General features: G+C 50.9%; 1 protein-coding gene across 1 annotated transcript in view; it reads right to left on the bottom strand.

The window, feature by feature from the left end:
- Window positions 1-12,598: 12,598 nt before the first annotated feature.
- Window positions 12,599-23,548, bottom strand: part of Impa2 (inositol monophosphatase 2) — a 40,820-nt gene continuing 29,870 nt past the window's right edge. The window contains exons 6-8 of the mRNA XM_076837384.2: window positions 15,142-15,250; window positions 14,330-14,481; window positions 12,599-13,096 (exon numbers count right to left, since the gene is read on the bottom strand). Coding sequence (XP_076693499.2) covers window positions 12,981-13,096; window positions 14,330-14,481; window positions 15,142-15,250 — 377 coding nt within the window. The 3' untranslated portion in view covers window positions 12,599-12,980. The remainder of the gene's footprint in view (window positions 13,097-14,329; window positions 14,482-15,141; window positions 15,251-23,548) is intronic.

Here is a 23,548-nt window from a genome sequence, read left to right as displayed (position 1 = left end):
AGGCACCTAGTGCATTTGTGCATCAAACAAAGACCTACGCACACAAAAACCTGTGTGTGAGTGCCTACAGAGGCTGCATTCATAATGGCCCCAACTTGGAAACCACTCGGTATGCCTGTGGGGGAAGGGCCACCGACTGGTAGGTCTGTGAAATGGATGACTGCTGGCCACGTGTAGGAACTGGTAGGTGGAGCCACGCAGAAGGCATCATGCCAAGTGGATGAAACAGACTCAAGCTACACCTGGGGTAATTCCATTTCTACGGCATTCTGGAAAAGGCAAAGATGTAGGAACAGATCAGTGGTCACAGGGAGCTGGGGCTGGGGGAGGGTGGCCACCAAGGGGACACATGGCCCTGGGGCTTGATGGGCTTGATGTGCCGCTCCACTGTGCTGGTGTTATGCAGCTGACTGCATCTCTCCACACTGGCAGAAACGTACATCAACAAGGGTGAACTTTTAAATGTCAATCATACCTCCATCTTTTAATGAAAGACAGGAAGGGGTACAAAATGGTCTGGCCACTTTGGAGATTTCTGTAGAGGTTTTTATTTAATTATTTATTTTTTATTTTAAAATTTTTTTTTAGCTTTTCTTTTTTTTAAATTTTATTATTATTAGTTGTTCAAAACATTACTTAGCTCTTGACATATCATTTTTCATACATTTGATTCAAGTGGATTATGAACTCCCATTTTTACCCCGTATACAGATTGCAGAATCACATCGGTTACACATCCACGTTTTTACATACTGCCATACTAGTGTATGTTGTATTCTGCTGCCCTTCCTATCCTCTACTATGCCCCCTCCCCTCCCCTCCCCTCCCATCTTCTCTCTCTACCCCATCTACTGTAATTCATTTCTCTCTCTTGTTTTTTTTCCCTTTCCCCTCACTTCCTCTTATGTGTAATTTTGTGTAACAATGAGGGTCTCCTTCCATTTCCATGCAACTTCCCTTCTCTCTCCCTTTCCCTCCCTCCTATCATCCCTGTTTAATGGTAATCTTCTCATGCTCTTCCTCCCTTCTCTGTTCTTAGTTGCCCTCCTTATATCAAAGAAGACATTTGGCATTTGTTTTTTAGGGATTGGCTAGCTTCACTTAGCATAATCTGCTCTAGTGCCATCCATTTCCCTGCAAATGCCATGATTTTGTCATTTTTTAGTGCTGAGTAATACTCTATTGTGTATAAATGCCACATTTTTTTTTTATCCATTCATCTGTTGAAGGGCATCTAGGTTGGTTCCATAGTCTAGCTATTGTGAATTGTGCTGCTATGAACATCGATGTAGCTGTATCCCTATAATACGCTCTTTTAAGGTCTTTGGGGAATAGTCCGAGAAGGGGAATAGCTGGGTCAAATGGTGATTCCATTCCCAGCTTTCCGAGGAATCTCCATACTGCTTTCCAAATTGGCCGCACCAATTTGCAGTTCCACCAGCAGTGTACAAGTGTACCCTTTTCCCCACATCCTCACCAGCACTTGTTGTTGTTTGACTTCATAATGGCTGCCATTTTTACTGGAGTGAGATGGTATCTTAGGGTGGTTTTAATTTGCATTTCTCTGACTGCTAGAGATGGTGAGCATTTTTTCTTTCGTGTACTTGTTGATTGATTGTATGTCCTCCTCTGAGAAATGTCTGTTCAGGTCCTTGGCCCATTTGTTGATTGGGTTATTTGTTTCCTTATTGTTTAATTTTTTGAGTTCTTTGTATACTCTGGATATTAGGGCTCTATCTAAAGTGTGAGGAGTAAAAATTTGTTCCCAGGATGTAGGCTCCCTATTTATCTCTCTTATTGTTTCTCTTGCTGAGAAAAAACTTTTTAGTTTGAGTAAGTCCCATTTGTTGATTCTTGTTTTTAACTCTTGTGCTATGGGTGTCCTATTAAGGAATTTGGAGCCCGACTCCACAATATGTAGATCGGAGCCAACATTTTCTTCTATCAGACTCAGTCTCTGATTTGATATCAAGCTCCTTGATCCATTTTGAGTTAACTTTTGTGCATGGAGAGAGAAAGGGATTCAGATTCATTTTCTGTAGAGGTTTTTAAATACAGTTACATGCACCTTGATCCCATTACCCCAAACTTCAAACCCCATACTTATTTATCAGGAGAAATGAAACATTTGTTCACAAGAAGACTTGTGCAAGAAGGTCCACAGCTCCCTTATTGGTAATAGCCCAAACTGAAACAGTGCTACTGCCCATCAACAGGACAGAGTAACCAAAGTGGGCAAATCTATACAACAGACTGCCAGAGGGCTGATCTGCACGGCAGGTGGCTGAACCTTAAACCTCAGCAGCCGCAAAGCAGGTGGCCTGGTTCCCTTTATGTGACTTTGAGAACAAAGTTTTTCTCCTCTTTGGGGAGAAAAACCAGAATAGCTGCTGCCTCAGGTAGGGAGGGTCACAGATTGGAGAGGACATCAGAGACTTCTTGGGATTAGGGAGAACACCTACATCTAGTTGAGCTTCCATGGGTAAATGTGTCAAGGACGTTATAACTGGTCAGCATCATTCCCAGTGCCTTCCCTTTCCTCTCCTCCCCCCTCCCGGCCCCTCCCCTTCTCTCCTGATCTCACCTGTATTCTCACGAGCTCTCTCCTTCCCGCCCCTTTTCCTCTCTAGCTTCCACACATGAGAGAAAGGGTAAGACCCTGAGTCCGGCCGATTCTGCCTAACGTGATGCTCCCACTTCCATCCGTTTCCCCGGCTGGTGACGTGCCCCGTTCCCCACGGCTGCGTGGAACTCCCTGGTGTCATCCATGCCGCGCAGTCAGGCTCCCCTTCCATGTTCCTCGCTGTACACACCACATTGGTTTATCTGTCCATCTGCCACGGACACTTGGGCAGCCTCCACCTCACAGGGCCCTGCCAGTGCAGCACTGTACTCCCTAAGAATAGCAAGCCTCTCGGCCACCTTTCCCCCCTTTATTGTGATGACCTGGTAGCTGACCAGAGATCCACCAGAGGACAGCGCAGGGACGAGAATGACACCCAAGCCAAGCGGGGAATCCTGGCAGTGACCCTCGCCCACTGGGCTCGCACTCCTCCAGAGGCTAACGCTGTGCCTGGGAGGAGGGTGGGAACGCCTGGAGCTACTTCAAGCCCAAACACGGCAAAGGCCGCCTTCTGCCTATGCCCAGGGAGAAGACCTTCTGGCCTGTCTGGAGCTTGCACAACTCAGCCTCCCAGCCCGGTTTGGCACCTCAGATGACCTTGGGACCGCCCTGGGGGAGGTGAGCCTGGAAGCTGGCTCAAAGAGGGCATCCACCCAGGGCCAGCCAGCAGGTGGCAGCAGATGCCACAGGCCCGGGACCAACCAACCCACTGACCCTGTGTGAGTGCAGTGTGGCAGTGTCAACTGTTCGCCGTGGTCAGGAACCGGCTGGCCAGCCGCCCCAGAGGCTGTGGGCCTTTCTCTGGCCTTCGTCCCCACCTTCGCTGGTCCACCTTCTCCCATTTTGCACTTGCCTAAGGATTCCGCCAGAGCCGGAGTGGGCGATGCCACTAGGGAGCCTGTGCTCTCTGAGCTCCCGAGAAGGTGGGCTGTGGGAGGTGGTCCAGTGCTGGGGCTCTCAGGGCCTGCTGAAGCACAGGTGCCCAGACATGCTGTGTGCCCTTGTTACCGCTGTTGACCGGTGACGAGTCCCTGCTTCCCCAATGCTGAAGTAGGACACCAGAGAAGCACCCGAGGCAAGGTCAGAGTGGAAAGTAGAAGCTTCATTAAGGGCAGCAGAAAGGACTTCTCCCCTCCCCAAAGGAAGAAGGGGACCCAAGGGTTGGAATCCATGGAAGGGGGGTGGTCTTCCCTCTTTTATACCTAAGGTTTACTTTCAGATTTCCCACATTTCTGTCCTTTGTTCTGTTATTTTGCAGTGATTAAACGTAAGTGGAAAGGCCCAAAAGGTGAGGCACAGATGAGCCAGAAGTAATCTGGGCAGGAAGGGCTTTTGGATTAGCATCTCTTTGTTGCTGGGAGCTGCTTCATTAACATTTCCTTGGGATGGGCTCTGGGCCTTGGGGACTTTTTCAATTCCCCTTTTCCTGGACTCCATTCTCAATATGGCCTTCCTTCTTGATTTTACTCCATATTAGACCAGATTTACCTAACTACATTACCTACCTATCTGTAAATCTGGCTTCACCCTGACGTCCCACACCAGCTGAGGTCCTGGCAGAGAGTTCAGGCCGGAGGTCTCCAAGCTCCCCCAGGTCCCAAGACTGTGCAGGAAGCATACCCACCAGCTTTGGGCCCAGGATGACTCTTCTGTCACACCAGGGGTTAGGCTCCTCCCACTGCCTCAGGAATAAGAAAGTATATACCCAGGCTTTGTTCTCCCACAGGTGACCTCTGAGGGTCCACGGTCCCTGAGAGAGAAACTGGCTCACTGATTCTGAAACTGCTAGGCGAGTGCTTTGCCACTGAAACACACCTCCAGCCTTTTTAAATTTTTGAAACAGGGCCTCACTAATTTGCAGATGCTGCCCTCAAACTTGTAATCCTCCTGCCTCAGCCTCCCCAGCGGCTGGGATCACAGGTGTGCGTTACTGTACCATACTGGGACTGCCTTTGGACTATTCCATATGTATATGGGATTTGCCATCAGACAGTCTTTTAACAACCACCTGGTTCACTTTAATTGGATATGAATTTACCTGGAGGCTGCAGTTTGCTCCCTCCTTCCCCAATAGAGATCTGCCTGGTCATCTTGAAGAGCCTCCCAGACAGCAAGATAAATGGCAGAATCTTCAGGTGGCTCACAAAGCCACATGGGGATCCTCCAGTGTGCTGTGCTTGGCCTTGGGTCACCCAGGACGATGACCACCCTCTGGCCGCCTTGCCTACACCCCTATAGGATTACAAGTTTGAGGCTAGCATCTGCAAATTAAAAGTAGAAGCTTTATTAAGGACAGCAGAAAAGTGAGGTCTTGTTTCAAAATTTGAAAAAGGCTGGGGGTGTGGTTCAGTGGCAGAGCACTGTGCGTTCTGTGTGTTGACTCTGCGTTTACTACACAGATCCCAGATGACCCCGTGTGGTCATGCAGTCTCTTCTGCCCTGGAGACTTCCCTTCCTCCTTCTAAGCATTACTCAGCCTTCAGGATCCATTACAGACCTCTCTCTGTCCCCCACCTGGCACTATGCTGCCCTGTGTCCCTGGCTCTAATAACTGGAGCCTGCTACCCTGGAGCTTGTCCTCCCAAACGTCCCTAGGTTGGGCTCTTGGTCTTGGGAGTCATAATGTTGGTGATGGGACCTTTAGGGTTAGGGTTAGGCCCATTGGAGCCATGCCCTGAGGGCACCTGGGACCTGTCCTGCTGGCATCTGTGTGGCCATGTGGTCACTTGCCCCTGTGTGCACTCCTGCCATTGCCATCTGCTGGGAGGTGATGCAACTAAGGGCAGCCCTCTCCAGAGCCTGGGTCGTGCTGTGTGGACTTTCAGGCTTCAAAACCATGAGGTAAGTGAGCCTCTGTTCTTCCTAAGGAGCTTTGTTACAGCAATGGAAAACTTAGTGACGCTAGAGGCTGAGGCTGGAAGACTGAAAGTTCAAAACCAGCCTCAGCAACTTAGTGAGACCCTGTCTCAAAACAAAAAAATAGAAAAAAAAAGAACTGAGATGTGGCTCAGTGGTAAAGTACCAGTGGGTTCAATCCCCAGTACCAAAAAGAAAAACAAACAACCACCAAAGATCTACAGTAAATACAAAATAATAGCAAATGTTTACTGTGGGCATGGGACTTGGGCAGGAATGGTGCTAAGTACTGAATACCTCCCACATGCCACCATGGCATAGGTTACTTGGAGTCAAAGGCACTGGGACTCAATAGTGCAGGATGAGCTCTCTGTTCACTCCTGTTCTGCTCAATCAAGGCACGCATTTCCCTTGTGAAGGTGCCCCTACTCCCACACTAGGAAGGGGCGTGACTCCTTGGGGGACATGGGGAAGGCACCAAGATGAGCATGCGCTGACACCTGTACTTTAGTCACCCATCTTCATAGTCCCCCACATACTCCTGGCCCACGATTCCCTTGAAACAAACCCATTTCTTTTGTTAAAATGGAACCCAAGTCCTCGGATCTGTTTGCTTCTCTGAGCTTACTTCTTTTCTGTGAACTTCTGTGCATGTGAATATGAATAGAAGTTTTATGCTTTTCCTCCTGTTAATTTTTAAATTTGCAGGCCCCCATTAATTGGACCAAAAAGGATGCTAACTTCCCTAACAACATGTATCTCATCTAGTTCTTACCCTACAAATGGCTACTATTATTATCTCTATTTTACTGATGATGAAGCTGAAACATAGATAGTGTAAGAGTCCCACCTCTGTCCCTGGCCTGCGGGGGGAATGGCAGCAGTGCTCCTGCCTCTGAGTGTTGGTCAACACAAAGACTAAAGCACAGGTGCAGAGAGGCCGGGTGGGCTCAGGGGCCCAGGGCTTGCCTAGCCCTCATGAGCCCCTGTGTTCAATCCCCAGCGCCAAAAAACAAAAAGTAAGAAAGCCAGTTCATCCAGAGCTTAACCAGGCCTTTGGCAAGAGGTTGGTTTTTTTTTTTTTTTTTCATGAAGGCTGCCTTAAAGACCTTGGAAATGACATTTAATCAGTTTGGGTTAAATTTAAGATAGAATTGGTTAGATTTCTGGATATTGACGAGTCCACCTTTGTGATCTGGAGAGCGCCTGCAGCTCCGGGTGTGGACAGCAGAGGGCGCAAGGCCTGGGCAGGAAGCGCCTCTCCCAGAGCCAGCACCTGAGAATGACCAGGAGCGGTGGGTTGGCCCTGGCGAGGCTGCTCCTACCAGGACCCGCAAGGTTATCCGCAGCCCAGGGCACTATGGACAGTGTGGACAGAGCATTCCTGAGATGGCCCAGCACTGGACCTGTGCCATCCATGGCCTTGCGATGCCTTGAGGGATGGCCATGACTGGCACTTGGAGGTCAGAAGGGTTGACCAGATGACCCCTAAGGGACACTCGCGCCCCCCCCCACCCGGCCGCATTCCATTATTCAGTCTGAGAAGCCTCCAGGAGATGTTGTCACAGTGGCACTGTGACTTCATGCAGACATGTGTTGGATCATTCTAGCAGGGAGGCACCTCTAGCAGGGTTCTCCCTGATCCCCTGGCACCCGCGTGGGGCACTCCCTCTCCTCACTTGAGGGTCACCAGCAGCTCCCATCAGCAGAGGAGCTGGAGTGCTAGTGACAGGGAAAGTCCAGGCGTCCTGCAGGCTGCTATGCAGTGACCCAGGGCTCTGAGGTGTCCAGTCTAACCATCGCCTCCTGGGCCCTACTAGCAGTGCTATGTCCCCCACAGCCTTCCAAAGCCACATGCATTTCCCCCTGCACCTGTGATCCTGACCAGGGCCTGCTCATGCTGCCCCTCCCTCTCCAGCTGACCTGCCCAGGACCTGGTGTCTTCTGGATGCCACCAGCCTGCAGACTCAGTGAGGACCTGGGGCAAGGGCCTGGTTTAGGACACATGTGCTGACTAGCCACAAACCTCTGTCTCCAAGAGGCCTGGCGGGTGACACCACACACAGGCAAGCTAAGGAGAGTCTTGTACTTGAACTTCACATTCTGAGTCACACCAAAGAGCCTTCCCATTCCCGGAGGCCCACATCATCTCCTTCCCACCCCTTCTCTTGATGTCCTCTTTCCCTGAACTTCAAGTTTAGATTCTTGTGGCCCCTGCAGCGCAGCTCAGACAGTGGTCCTGCCTCACCTTCCTGCAGGCTCTTAATGTCCTACCTGTGCTCCTGGCTCAGACACTGCCCTCCTGGGCCACTTGAACCACCTTTTTCCTTTCCTCCTCCAAGTCCTTGATGCGCATGCTGCCCCCCCCCCCAAACACACACTGTTTGTTTTCCACCTGTCATGGGGCTGCTGTTGGCACAAGTGGGGACAGAGTGGTGCTGACGGACAGGTCCAGGTGAACACCAGGACTCGGGAGGCCCCTATGTTGGGTGAGCCTATTTTACAGAGGCCCTGAGTCTCCACAGGCGCTCAAGGCCACCCAGCTGTGGAGCGGCACCCTGGGCACAGTCCGTGGGCCCCATGAGCCACCAAGCATTGGTTCAGGTCGCCTGGTGCTTCTAAGACTTACCCAAACTTTCAGGCCACAGATGTTTGTTTTTAAAAATTTGGTCCTTTTATACTTTCCCACCAGGTAGAAAGCACAGAATTTGATATGGCTCAGAGGAGGGGGATGGGAGGATTTCCTGAGGCTCCATCCAAAGTCTGGATGCAGGCTGCAGAGCTGACAGAGAAGAGTTAATGAGGCAAAGCCCATCTAGGCCGCAGCCCATCTGACTGAATGTTCTAGTCTCCTCCAATAGTTGAGGCATCCAGAATGAGAGGTACTAGAAGGTATTCAACACTCACTGTTGAGTAACAACTATAAAAAGATGAACCGTCATGTGTTGAGCAGTAGGTGCCGTGAATGACACAGGAATGTTCCTTTCACAAGCCTCACTCTTGGGTAAATGATGAAAATACGCAACATTTCAGCTGATGAAGAACAAAAGTTATTGTCTGTCACAGGGCTTCTGCATCCCAATGGTGACTTTGGCAGGGTATGCATAAGACTTACCAGGTCCGTGACCAAGGGAAGGAATCTGGAAAAGATTCTTTAATATGCTTGCCTTTTAGGGATCAGCTGGTGCCTCGGTTTCCTTGAACAACTTGCCCATGATCACGCAGTTCATTAGCACAGAGCCACGACTGTGAGCCAGAACGCTGATCCTTGTCCACTGTGCTACCTGCTCTCTACACATTCCCCTCGGACCTCTAAGCATTAATAGTTTGTGCTCAGGGCAGGGGTGTAGCTCAGTGGAGGAAAGCTTGCCCAGAATGCATGAAGCCTGGGTTCAGTCCCCAGCACCAGAAAAAAAGTTCATGCTCAGTGATCCCCATCAAGGTTTTCAAAGTCACAAGTGTGAATGCCTAAAATATTTTATGTTCAAAATGAGATAAATTTGTTTTCTATAATATTTTGGTATTGTTTTTCAGATTTTTACTTCCAAGATGTGTAGGTATCAATGAAGGCTCCCTTATACATCATTTTAGTTTATATCTCACAGCTTCACTACCTAAGTAGGCTCACTCAAGGTAGCATGCAAAGTGGTGGTCTATGTACATTCAAAAACAACCTCAGATTACAAGACTGAAAGGGCAAAATTTTTGTTAAAATTCTAAATTTTGTTTTAATTGTTACCACCGCCAAGAGTAGGGGACAATCTCGTCCACACTGTCTGAACTGGGCCAGCGGCTGCACCTACACCACAGGGCTCCAGAGAGCACCCAGGAGTCCCTGGAGGGCTCTGGTGGCCTTCAGCCCCCATTGCTTCACACAGGCTCAGTACGGACCTGATCTCTGCAGGGACCCAGGGACACACCCTGCACAACCCCAGGGTTGTGTACCAGAGGGTCCTGGGCATTTCTGTATAAAACACCAGGTCTCCTTGCCTAAAAATAGCCCTTTCTACAGGCTCCCCATCAACTGGCAGAAATCCCCCACTCTTGTATATATTTGGCATTTCACATCCATGTTAAGTGCCTGACTTCACATGAGAGACCTGTCCCTGTGACTATGGTAGGGGACATTCAGTGCGGTGAGGTAGCATTCAGGGAAGGGGCTCACTAAAACAATTTTTAAAAATGGTCATGATTGGGGTGTAGCTGAGTGGTAGAACACTCTCCCAGCAGAGAAACTAAAAAAAAAAAAAAAAAAAAAACAAGCACAGTGGTGCACACCTGTAATCCCAGTGACTTGAGAGCCTGAGGCAGGAGAATTGCAGGTGCAAGGCCAGCCTGTGCAACTTTCTAGTGAGCCCCTGTCTCAAAATAAAATAAAAAGGGGGCTGGGGTTGTGGCTCAGTGGTGGAGTGCTTGCTGGCATGTGTGAGGCACTGGGTTGGATTCTCAGCACCACATATAAATAAATACATAAAGGTCCACTGACAACGAAAAAAATTAAAAATAAGAAGGGCTGGGGATGTAGTTCAGTGGTCAAGTGTCCCCAGATTCAATCCCTGGTACTGCAAATAAATAAATAAATAAAAATTATAATTTCTTCTTCTGGAAACAATGAATCATGAAATGACATGAGTTAGAACCCGGTCCGCAAAGTGGCTCATTTATTTCTGACACCCACCCAAGATGAACGTGAGAGGTCCTTCTGGGTCAGTCACTCCATCCTCTGAGCCTCACCCTCCTAGGTCCCCCAACGAGAATCTATGGCTCCCTCCCCTGGCCGCAACTTTTCTTACAATACTCATGAAACTTCAAAACATGTTAAGACCAATCTCATTTGGAAAAATCTTAGCTTACATATTTTGGTCACCCCCCCCCCCAAAAAAAAACGACCTTGTGTAGAGCCTGTCATACATGACACACACGTTCAAGTCACACACACACACTCAATATTGTCAGAAGAAGAGCATCGGCTGCAGACGCCATGTGAATTTCAGGCTCCTGAACTCCCTCTCTGCCTGTGGCTCCAAGGGCTCCAGAGGTACCTGGACCCACACAGTAAGGAAGATGCTCGGGAGGCTCTTCTAGCTCTGGGAAGTGCAGGGCAGCAGTGGCATCCCACCTGGCAGGGCCTGGCCCCGCACAGCTCTCATGGATGCAGGGCACTTTCCCATTTGACCACTAAGCAGAACAGGGCTGGGAAGGAGCAGGGGCACTGGTGCCCTGCATCCAAGGGGGGGACAGAGGAAACGTTCCTTAATGATATCCTAATGTTTTGGCATAAACAGAATACAGGAAAAGAGAAAGTGAACCTCAGCACATCAGACGGGTTCTGCACATGTAGCACTTGCCCCGCCCCTGGCCAGATGTCCTGACCGCTGTACTACATGATCTTGGTTCATCTCACCCAGTGAAACACCAAGACGGAGGGTTCTAGATGCTGGGGTAGGCTCTCATTTGCAGATGGACAGTGGTGTGCAAAGCACCCTGCTCACCCTCTGAGCACCCTACGAGAGAGTGCACCAGAGGCCAGGAAGTCTGGGCCAGAACCGGGCCTGCGGACCCAGAGCCAGTGCTCCTTCCTCCTGGCCTGGCCTCCAGCAGGTGGCCAACACAGCGAGAGATTGGCTGCGGGTGGAGGAGAGATGCTGTCCAGCCTGCACTAGCACAGACCTAGGACTGCCATCAGCTGTGCAGCCCCCAGCTCTCCCTGCCCGACCCACCCTCACCCGGGTGCCCTCACTCCCTGCTTCTTCCCTGAGAAGTTTTGTTTTAAAGCTGGCCTTGCGGAATCACAGAATGATCCACACACACGGGCTCCTCACCGACCTCACCCATGGAACGATGTGACTGGAAGCTTGCTGTGGCCCTGCCCTGACCTAGGACTGGCCTGCTCCACACTGCCCAGTGGGGGTGACCTGGTGCACAGGATGCCATAGGGAACTCCTGAAGACCTCAGGCGGACCAACCTGGGGAAGGATGTGGGTTGCACAGCAGAGAGGCTGTGGTGCTGGCTGCAGGATGAATGGGGGTTGTGGAGTAAGCACTCTGAGCATCCATTCTATGCAGTGCTGACCCACGGAACCTAGAGAGGATGGCAATGCCTCTATTTACCTGCACCACCCCACACAGCCCCAGATCCTTATGCTAGTGTCGGGCACGTGCCTGTGGAAATCCGAAGCAGCGACCACACTCTAGGATAGTTCATCTCAACAAGACCAAGTCCTCACACGTCTGGTCCTTGAATAAGGCACGTACTGGGGGTTCTCCTGGCCACCCCATTCAGACCAGAAAGGGAAAGTGCCCTCACCCGGGTGCACCCACTCCCTGCTTCTTCCCCGAGAGGTTTCGTTTTAAAGCTGACCTTGCAGAATCACAGAATGATCCACATACACGGGCACTTTTTCTAGTGCTTATCCTTCCTTACAACGGTGAATCTAACAAAATATGACCCAAGAGGAAGGGGGAGTAAGGCGGCACTGAGGTATTTCACGCCAACGAGAACATCCTGAGGACTCCTCTCAGGACCTGGGTCTGCAGGGAGCTGCCCTGGGGTGGCGTGCCGAGTGTCGGGGCAGAGGCCTAGAGCCAGCTGTGTCTTGCCCAGACCACAAAGGTACAGCTGGGGAAGAGTGACAGGTGATTTTACCAGGGGCCACCCTCCTCCAAGGAGGTCTGGACCATTCTGTGTATCGATGGCAAGGGAGGACGGTGAGGGAAAGTGAGGAGTGGGTTGAAATTTCTGGCCTTCTGACTTTCTCAATGTTTAAACTTCAGAAAAGGCTCCTGGCCTGTCAGTTCATCTGAATTACCCATATCAATAATTCCATTTCCCAGACAGTCACAGATAAGGCCCAGGAAATACATTACAATTTCTCTTCGTTAAACAGGTCAGCATTTCAGAGAGATGGTTTTCAGCTACTGGCTTCCCTGCACTCTGCCCTGGAAGGCATCTTGGAGTCTGAATACCAATGATAAGGATGATGTTTTCCTAGTGCTTTCCAAGATGTGGACAAGTAACCCTCACCGTCCCCGTTGGACTTTAATGTGCAAGCCTTTCCCAAGAGCCTGCGTCTATGGTGTTTGGGGAAGCAGGCGGCACAGAGGGGAAGATGCGTGGAGTGCAGTGATTCTTATTTATTGCATTCTGCAGAAGCTGGGGCAGGGAGTCCTGAGAACAAGTCTGCTTCCACCAGCACTTCTGAAGGTCACCTGAGGTCTGCATTCCGGGGAGGGAAGACTGGATCACCACTCGTCTCTCCTGAGATTCGGGTTTAGCCCTGACAGAAGAACATGTACCGACCTGAATAAGCTATGTGGGATTAAAGCAGGAAGCCAGCCACACACCAAGTCCTGCGAGAGACGTGGATCAACACGCTAGCCACCCACTGTAGCTCCGCGTCTCCTTCCTGGGGAGAAGACGCCTGGCCTGGGGTGCAGGCCCCCAGGCAGCCTCCAGGAAGGCTCTATCCCGGGTCCTTGGGCCATGCTGCAATCTGTGCCCTCAATTCTCGTCATCCCGCCCATAGTCAATAGTCTGTAAGGCCTGGGCGATGAGCATCGCCATCTCCCGGGTGCCAGCAGCGACCACTCTGCACGACATGAGGTCGAGGGGTCCACCTGGAGACGGGAAGAGAGCAGACAAGGGTCACTGGATGGGGCCAGGCAGCCTATGAGGCAAGTTGTCACACGCACCCCAAGGGGGACAGCTCATGACTGTGCCTGAGGCCAGGCCCCCACAGCAAGTGTCCAGGTGGTGGATCTGCCAGGAGGGAGGCGAGCCTCTGCCCCCGTTTCACCCTAATGTGGCCAAGGCCGCACAGTGAGGAGACTGAAGCTGCCCCTGCTCAGAGGGCATGGAATGTCCAGTCCAGTCTAGTCCAGTAAGTCCACAGGATGGTTGGACCAGAATAGGGGAGCACATGGGTCACCAGGGTGTGGGGCACCAAGGCTCCCCTTGACTCAGCCAGTCTGGGCAGGGTGGAGCCTGCACTCCCCCCTGGGCTCGTGGGCAGTGAAGCCCTGAGTCTTCCAGGGTGCGTGAAGCAGGACTGACTGCCTGGCTAGAGATCCGTGTGCACAGACGGAGCCTTGGGTGCTTGAGTGGCCAAATCCAGAGTGCCGGACTCTTGTTAATGTAAAGCTGGTCTGTCTAGTCTCACCACCTGAGATCAACACTGCTTTACTTCCACACCTTTCTGGAAGTTCAGTTAAGGTCTTTCAAAGGAAAAAGGTAGAAGTCAAGTTCCAAAAGAGCCACCCTATGTGCCCAGTGGTCAGAAGTAAGCCAGGTGCCCCTGCTAACGAGCTCTGGACAGAGGCTGGGAAAGGAGGGCTGAAGCCTCGCCACATCCTCAGGACTCCTGAACATCTTGGAGCACATGTGCAGGAGCTAAGTGGGTGCAGCATGGACACGGAGGGAGCCCTGATACACATGGAGCTCATGTCTGCCCTGGGTGGTCAGCCATGGGAGTCAAGGAGCCTGGGGCAGGAGAGCAGGTCACCTCTTGACCCATCCTTCTGAAACCCTGCAGGGTGCCCATGCTGGGCACAGGTGCTGGTAACATTCCTGGCTGTGGTCTGTGGCAAGTGCCTAGACTCAACTGTGAGGCTCACATCTGTCTGCCTGGCTGGGTCCTGGGGTCTGGCTGTGTGTGGAGCCTGTAAAACCCCACAGCGCATCAGCACGCAGCGGTGCTGCTACTACCAGGCCAATAGACCCCGGGCTGCATCTGCAGGAAGGGGACCCAGTGCAGTGGGGACTTTGGGAAGCGCCCCACCACAGTGCCACCACCTCTAGATTTTGCTGCCAGGCCCCGGGATAGGAAAGCAGCAGAGGGCCACAGAGCTGACCTGAAGTATCCATCACGATGCCACCCGCTTCTCTGATGATGACTGTGGCGGCTGCCAGGTCCCAGCAGTGCAGGCCAAACTGGTAATAGGCATCGGCGGCCCCCGAGGCCAGGTGGCAGAGCGCCAGGGTGGAGCTGCCAATCACTCGGACCCTGGGTCGGGGACAGATGCAGGGAGGTGGGCCGAGTGCTCATGCTGAGCTCTTGCCATGGCGTGTCTACTCCTTTATCCTATCACGCTGTGCCAGGCACACTCAGGGGACAAACATGAACCATAGGCTTCTGCCGGCCAGCTGGGGACCCAGGGCCTGCAGTGACCCTGTCCAGCAGTGCTCTCTGCAATGGCGCCAGCATCCTGTGCTACCTGGACCTCAGCCTGGGCACGGACCTTGGCCAGGGGGCTCAAGCCTGAAGCTCTGATTCAGCTGACCATCATGTGCCACTTGTCCTGTGGGATAGACTTGGGGGAGAGGGAGAGCAGAGGATGCTCTTGGGCTTTAATTAACATTTATGAGAAACAAATCAGAGCAAGAGACTGTCCGGAGCCACGTCCCCTGGAAGGGCTCACCAGCTGAGGCACTGAAGCCCGTTACTTGGATCCTCCAACAGTGACATGAAGGCACATGGGACACACCGTCTCCTGACGCCTGGTGACCTGAGCAGCCCAGGGAGGCTCCTGAGGATGGTGTCCCCGGACCTCTGCATAGAGGCCCTACTCATGGGTGTTCCCTCTTCAGGCCCCTGGGGAGACATTAGCATGTGCTTGGTTCTGACCCCTCTGACCACAGTGCGTTCCTGGGACTGAAATCCTACCCGTGAGCCTTGGCGTGCAGCAGTCGCTCCATGTTGCTCAGGAAGAGTCTCAGAGTAGCAGGGTCACGCTTGGGGCCGATTTCCGTCAGGACCAAGGCCTTCGAGAGATCTGCAAGAGAGACTCCCCACATGAGCAGGTTTCCCCGAAGCAACTTCAACGCCAGCTTCTCTTTCCTCCTCAGAGCTGGGCTGTCTGTGAGTGGTGATTCTCTGAGGTCTCTCCGAGCGCTATGTTGGAAAACAGGAGGTGGGGGGCGGCCACCCTGTCTAAGGCCATGCCCCCTTCCTTCCGCACTGGTTCCTGCCTCAGAGTGTGAGGGAGGCCTCTGCAATCCTCCCTTTTTAGGAGGCTCCATGTTACAGATGTGACATGGAGACCTTGGGAGAATGCAGCTTATGAAAAGCACCACCCGGGGCTGGGGATGTGGCTCAAGCGGTAGTGCGCTTGCCTGGCATGCGTGCGGCCTGGGTTCGATCCTCAGCACCACATACAAACAAAGTTGTTGTGTCTGCTGATAACTAAAAAATAAATATTAAAATTCTCTCTCCCTCTCCCTCTCTCACTCTCTCTTTAAAAAAAAAAAAGAAAAGCACCACCCTTCAACACATGAAAACAAACTTGAATCCACGCTGGGAACACAACATGGGGCAGGGGTGGGGGTTCTTCATTAGATGGATCTTTCTAGAAGGCTTTAATCGGAGTCTTTCCCTAACTGCTGTGATCGCGCAGCGGGAGGTGCCTTGTGGAGGAAACACTTTGAAGGCAGCGTGGTCTTGGGGCCAAGGCCGTAGCACACAGGAGGGCGGGCTGGGCACTTATGGGCCCCAGGTGTGCAGGGCCACACAGGCTGGTGCCTGGGGAACACTGCCAGGGAAGCCTGGCTCGTGAGCATGGGGAACATGACGGGGACACTGCGGGGACTCAGGTGGTTTCTTTGCTTTGCCGCACACCAATACACACCAATCCTGTCTTGTCTGTCAAGCCACGCTGCCAGGTAGGGTGGAGCCACACCAGGTGTGCTCAGGAAGCAGGACGGGAATGGCCTCCACGAGGCTGCTTCATTCTGTGGGTCAGGTTCTGGGGGGACACCTCTGAAGGAGCCTCCATACCCTGCCTGTCCCTACTGGCAGAGCAACCACGTTGACCTTGAATGCTCCCTGAAGCAGGCTCCACAGCAAAGCACCTGTCCTTGGGAAGCCATAGTCATACCAGCACCGTCAACCCTGCTGGCAGCTGCACCCTGCACGGAGGGCCACGGGGCCAGGGCTTCAGGTGTCACTGCCACCATGAGAACGGGGTCCAGGTCGCTGCCCCTGCCTACTCTCTGAGCCCCACCCTCACTTGGTGACCAACCGAGATGGTGCTTTTCTGGAAGGGGAAAAAAGACTTTTGCAGAGAAGGCCCAGAGGGCCAGGCCCAGCAGACGGCAAGGGACAGAGAAGGTCCAGCAGAGGTGCAGGGGGCAGAAAAGGCCTAGCAGACTGCAGGGGGACAGAGAAGGCTCAGAGGGCCAGGCCCAGTAGACGGCAGGGGGCAGAGAAGGCCCAGCAGAGGGCCAGGTCCAGCAGACGTGCAGGGAGCAGCCCCTGAATGAAGAATGAAGGAAACTCTCTCTGAAACAACAGCCCCAGGACAGACTGGGGCTGGGGTGTGGCTCAGGGGGGAGAGCTGGGCTGGCATGTGCTGGGGTCCAGCCCCAGCTCTGCAAAACAAAACAAAAATCCCACTGATACTAGTCTTTTTGTTTTTATTTGGTTAAATTACTAGTATTTGAAATATATGGGAGGAATTTTTGTGTTAAATAGGATTTTATTGGCTAGTCCAAGAATTCAATACTATGGGTAACATCATTTTGGGGGTATTAACTCTGAATTACTTAATACATTATAATTACAAATATTATAAGTGCAACATATTAGTTAAAAAAAGTTCTTTTCAAAGATATATCGCATTTGGAGAGCACCTATTAAGATTAAAAATCGGAAGTTGGACTCACCAAAGAGGAGGCTCAGAGAGCAAATAAGCAATGACAAGATGCTCTGCAGCAAACCTCTTAGAAGACATGTGAATTAACACAGCAACGGGTCACCAGTGCGTACCTCTCAGAAGGGCCAAAACCCTAACTCTGACAACACCCAATGCAGGAACTGTCACCCACCGCTGTGGCAATGCGGAAGGACAGGCCCTTCAGAGGACAGCTTGCAGCTTTTTGCAGACATCCAGCCTCTAACATGTGACCCGGCAGTTGAGCTCCTTGGAATTTACAGAAAGGAACTGAAGGCTTGTTTTCACCCAGCCCTTGCACACAGGTGGCTACAGCACTGTTCCTGACGGCAGGGCTTGAACAGCCAAGATCGCTCAGCAGGTGATGGGTCAACTATGGACAGCCAGACCACAAAATGGTACCCAAACCTAAAAGGAAAGGAGCTATCCAGTCACGAGGGAAGGAAATGTAAATGCTTATTACTAAGTAAAATCCACGTAGTGTATGATCTCAACTCTACGACACCTTAGAGAGGGCAAAACTGTGGAGATGAAATGGAACTGGGGTGGCAGAAGAGGTAGGGATTCAGATAGCCTGCTTGTCACTTTGGCCAGGAAGAGGGAAGAATTGGTACTGGAAGCCATGGAGGAAAAAGAAGTCATAGCAATAGCGACCTGACCCCAAGCAGCCAACTTCCGCTCTCATCTGAGGGCAAGATCCAGACAGGAGACTCAAAACCAGGACACTCTGGGCTGTGTTCTACTGGCCCTGGGAAGACATCAAGGAAGGAGGACACTGGGGTTTCCCCAGGAGCTGGGACTGCAAGCCCTTTCCACAGGAGGAGAAGCACCTGGTTCCTTGGGTATGTAGGAAGTGACACCCCAGGGCCAGGGCCTTGCCCAGCCTCCCTGCTCAGAGGGCAGGGCAGCCAGGCCAGCCTGGACAGGCAGAGGCCCCAGGCAGGATTGAGACGGGAGGAGCAGGAACTTCCAGTAAGAGCCTGGGATGATTTCACAAGAGCAGGGCTGTGACAGCAAGGGCTCACTCACCTCTGCCACAGACAGCCCGAGGGTCCTGCCGGACAGGAAGGCCCTACATGAGGCCCTGCAGTTCCAGGGGCAGGGGGCACAGAAGTCCACGCAGGCTCCTCGCAGATACCGTGAAATAAAGGGCTTCTCCTAGTTTGCTGAATTCATTTATTAGTTATAGAAGTTTTCTGGTGGAATTTCTTGGATCTTCTAAATATAGAATTATATTGTTGGCAAATAGTGATAGGAAAAGAAGAACTCAAAACTATCTCTTTAACTTCTTTCTTCTAATTTTTCTGGCTAGAGTTCCAACAAGTATGTTAAATAGAAGCGGTAAAAGAGGATATTCCTGTCTTGTTCCAGTTTCTACAGGGAATGCTTCCAATTTTTCTCCATTTAGAACGATGTGGGCCTGGGGCTTAGTTAGCATAGATAGCTTTCACAACATTGAGGTATGATCCTACTATTCCTAGTTTTTCTAGTGTTTTGAACATGAAGAGGTGCTGTATTTTGTTGAATGCTTTCTCAGCATCTATTGAGATGATCATATGATTCTTGTCTTTAAGTCTACTGATGTGACATATTACATTTATTGATTTCCATACTTTGAACCAACCTTGCATCCCTGGGATGAACCCCACTTGATCATGGTGCACTATCTTTTTAATATGTTTTTGTATGCAATTGGCCAGGATTTTGCTCAGAGCTTCTATCTGATTGCTCATTTTTTTTCCTTTTTTTTTGCAGTGCTGGAGGTTAAACCCAGGGCCTGCCACAGGCCAGGTAAATGCTCTACCAAGGGCTGCCCGCTTGCCCACCCAGCTGTAAAGTTTGAAAGCTCAGACTCATTCTTGCTTATTCCCGCTACACAGCACGTGGTGAGAGGAAGCCCAGAGCCACCCACAGACATGAGGGGGAAAAGGTCACGTGTCACAATTCCCTCTCCTTGATGTCATCTTACGACCAGTTTCTCGCAATTCCTACCATGTTTGTACTTTATCACCCTTCGTCCTATATTGGCCATATGTTAGCTCTCATTAAGACATTAACACACACACACACACACACAAAAAAAAAAAAAAACACAGATTAAATTAAACTATTCTGTGATTCTGGGTGGTGGAAACAAGGAGCTGTTGCTTAATGAGTACAGTGTTTCCGTCTGGAGTGAGAAATTCTGGAAACTTCAAGGTGAAGGACACACAACACTGTGGATGTAATTAAAACCATGCATAGCAGGCTTAGAAATGACCAAAGGGCTAACTTATGTTATATACGTTTAGCCACAGCAGAAAACACAGGACCAGTCTTGAAGTAGGGCACCTCTGTATATTCTTTCAATAAACAGATTTTAGAATTAAAATAGATTTTGTGACTTTTGACAGTTGAAAACCCTTGTTCTGTTGAGCACGACCAAGTTAAAGCACTGAGAATCAAGAGTACTACTGTCGTCCGAGAAGCTCCACACCCTAAAGCTGTGTGAACACTGCGTTACTCCTCTTTCCATCACCATGACAAGATACCCTGGGATCATCTACTCAGAAGGAGGAAAGGTGCATCTTAGCTCAGGGCTTCAGAGTTTTCGTCCAAGGTTGCTTGAGCCTGTGCTGAGCCAGCACATCATGGCAGCAGCACATGGCAGAGAAGCCCGCTCACCTCAGCAGCTGGGGAGCACAGAGGGAGAGGAAGGGCTGAGGGTCTCGGTATCCCCTTCAGGGATGCACCCCCAGGAACCACCTCCCACCAGGCCTACCTCCAGCACACAGGCTTTGGAGACACTTCAGATCCAAGCACAGGAGAACCTGAGAGAGGCACTTGGGGACAGCAATCTGGACCTTCTCCTGGGAGACACCAGCTGGTCTTGCTGACGCGCAGCTCCCAGACAATCCGTGTGCCCGAGGGTCCTTCTGCAGACATCCCAATCCTCCAGACCTCCTGCAGGCCACTAAGACCTTCTCACATGGACACTCACCTCAGCTCTGACCCAAGCAGAGCGGGAGCTGGGGGTTGCAGGCTGGGAGCCGGCTTTGGTGTGGACCAGTTTTGATAGGCGATAGCCATACAGCGCTGTGGGTGTACTAAACACCACTGGTCACTTTACAATGGTTTTTCGGTTGTTTGATGTTGGCCCAAATAAATTTTTTTTTAAAAACCAAGTAATTTGGGGAGGAGGGAAGGCAAGTCTGCTTAGAATCCTGAGTGCTGTTGGTTGGATCTGCAATGTCCCCTAAAGGCCATCTGCTAAGGGCGGGCTCCCTAGCCTATGGTGCCACCAGGAGGGGACAGTGTATAGGAGGTGGGACTGGTGGGAGGAAGTGAGGTCACTGGACCGTGCCTGAGGGGGATATTGGGATTCTGGCCCCTTCCCCGCTGCTTCCTCTGCCACACACTTCAGTTATCATGCTCTGCCTCACCACATGCCCAAAGTAAGCATGGAGCCAAGTGACCAAGGACCTTTTGAAAGAAACTTCTGAAGCCATGAGATAAGACAAATATTTCCTCTTTTTAAGTTACTTATCTCAGGTATTTTATCACAGTTAAAAATTGACCAATACAATGGGAAAAACAGAATTGGAAACCTATGTAACAGCTCACAGTGTTTAACCTCCCCAAATACCCTCTCATAAAAACAGAGCAACCAGGAGAACAAAGCCAAAACTATACATGTCCTCTAAAAAACAAAAGAAAACAGACCACCACCACCACCCACCTGCAACCAAACCTATCCCCACAAAGTATACCCAAACCCCAATCACAAGTGGGTGGAGGCCAAACTCCCACAGCTACAGACTGTGGCCTCAGGTCTGCACAGGAGGAAGTGGAGGAAGAATCAAGTGTCCCACGGACCCAGGGACAGGAGAACCTGGAAATCACAGCAGCCACTTCCTGGAAGCCACATGGGCCACCACAAGAGGGACTGGGCACAGCCAGGGCCAGGGCCCTGGTGGTGGGCAGGTGTGAAGGGGATGGATCCTGTGGTCTCTCCTGACAGACTTCTCAGGGCTCTGTGGCCAGGCAGGCTCAGCACTGAGCACACACTCACAGGAGCTCATTCCAGAGTCACTGGACAGGAGTAACGGAGGAAAGGAAGAGAAGACCCAGGGAGCACTGGGGAAGAAGGGAGCCAAGAAGACCACAGGACCAGGCCAGCCTCTCCACTGTGTGGCAGAAACAGCAGCAGAGGGAGCGCTAGAGCCAGAAACCTTGGTGCGCCCACCCCAGCCAGTCTCCCGCCCCGCCCCCGCTTTTTGAAGCCCCGCCCCAGCCCAGCCCATCTCCCGCCCCGCCCCGCCCCAGTCCCCAAGCCTGAAGCACAGCTACAGAATCCAAGGGAAAATAAGTAACTGAAAGAATCATGGCTATATCTCACACATGATTTTAAGAAAGGAAAGAATAAGGAGCAGAATAATATCTCTAAGTCAATAAAAGAACGAGAGAAAGAGTTGTCCACAAAACAGAAGTATCTGTATGTAAAATAAATACAGAATATAGGAAGAAGCCAGGCAGGGTGGCCTATGCCTGTGGTTCTAGCAACTCTGGAGGTCGAGGCCAGCTCCAGCAAAAGTGAGGCACTAAGCAACTCAGTGAGACCCTATTTCTAAATAAAATACAAAATAGGGCTGGCGGTGTGGCTCAGTGGTCCAAGTGTCCCTGAATTCAATCCCCAGTACCAAACACACACACAAGAAAAAGGAAAGAAAAAAACCTGATGAAGCATCGCTGAACTTTACCCCAACAGGCTACTGTACTCTAAAGCAAAAGAGAAGCACTGAGCATCCCAGCAAAAAACTGAAGTCCCTGGAAAGAAAATCAAACTGGCTTCAGATCTTGCAACAGTGGTCCGCTGGCCGACAGCAGAGACCACTCTAGACACCCGGGCCAGGAAGGCAGACCTGGGAGCCACAAGGCCACCAGGAAACCTCGTGAGACGTGTTTGTCTTGTGTTGTTTCTAACTTAGAGGGGCTACTTTTAAAGAATCTGATACTTCTATAAAAAGCACAGTGTTCCAAAGCCGAGGCTATAAAAGCAAGGTACTCAGAGGGCCCTGTGCCCTGCCCTTCACCCTGCACTCCCCTCCCGGAGCTCTCCACTGAGGAAAATAAAGCATCATCCTCCCTGTGTTTACTTCAAGTGTCTTTTAAATTAGCAGCTATTTTGTTTCTGTATTCTTTGCTCTGGTATAATTTTTGGTTTATTATAGGTTTATATTTTTGTCCTAATAAATAATTCCTTTATGTTAACATTTTTATCTTTTGTACCTAATCCATTCTCCTTGGAGTTGAGCTTGCAGACTGTGCCTTCTCCTAGTGTTCCAGTATGTTTTTTAAATGCTGCCCTTTCCCTCTCAGTGACAGGTGGCAGCCCTGCTCCTCCCACCTGGCTTGTGCTCTGTGTGTGACACCAGGACCTGGCACCACTGGGTCCTGGTCCCAGTGAACAGGACTGCACGCTCCACCATCCCTGAGCCTGTCCTTTACGTCCCAGCCTGGGTTGTTGAGGTGCTCCTGTGGTGCGTCACTTCCCAGGCTCTGACCCAGGGCCCGCCGAGTGTCACTCCTGAGAAGGTGGCCAAAAAACCCGGAGCTCACTCTGGATGTTTGTGTGTTAGAAGTTAAAATAAGGAAATGTTGAAATATTTATTAACTTACATGAATAATATGGTTTTTTTAATGGAAAATAACCATAGTTTGTAAAAAAAATAAATAATTAGGAGAGTATCTTGGTTCCGCTTTTTTTTCTGACTCTTGGTATGTCTGGCTTAATAGAAGATGGATTCTCTCTCTTTTTTTTTTTTTTTAAGAGAGAATGAGAGAGGGAGAGAGAGAGAGAATTTTCATATTTATTTTTTAGTTCTTGGCGGACACAACATCTTTGTTTGTATGTGGTGCTGAGGATCGAACCCGGGCCGCACGCATGCCAGGCCAGCGCGATACCGCTTGAGCCACATCCCCAGCCCAGAAGATGGATTCTCATATCTGCCTTTTACTCAGGCTATGGTGATATATGGTTGATGTGTGAAGAAAACCTGGCCTTATACAGCTACGGAGTTGGAAAAGGAAGGAGCATTCTAATTGTCTTTTCAGATAATTGAGAATATTCTTTTTTGTACTGGGGAGGGAACCCAGTACATTGAGCCACATCCCCAGCCCCTTTATAAAGATTTTGTTAACACAGGATCTAAGTTGGTGGCCTTGAACTTGCAATCCCCCGCCTTAGCTTCCCAAATAGCTGGGATCACAGATGTGTACCCAGTGGATGTCTTGGCACCTAGTTATGGTGACATCCTTTGGGCTGCCTTGTACTTGTCTTTTTAGGGTTTGGTGGTGGTGATGTGTGGGTGGCTATGCTGCAGAAGGATCATAGGGCCTGCAAGGGCTCTGCCACCCAGCCAC

The sequence above is a fragment of the Callospermophilus lateralis genome, chromosome 17 (genome assembly GCF_048772815.1).
Source record: "Callospermophilus lateralis isolate mCalLat2 chromosome 17, mCalLat2.hap1, whole genome shotgun sequence".
Classification (NCBI taxonomy): Eukaryota; Metazoa; Chordata; class Mammalia; order Rodentia; family Sciuridae; genus Callospermophilus; species Callospermophilus lateralis.
Note: the sequence above shows the minus strand (reverse complement) of the source record. Positions and strands in the feature narration are given on the sequence as shown.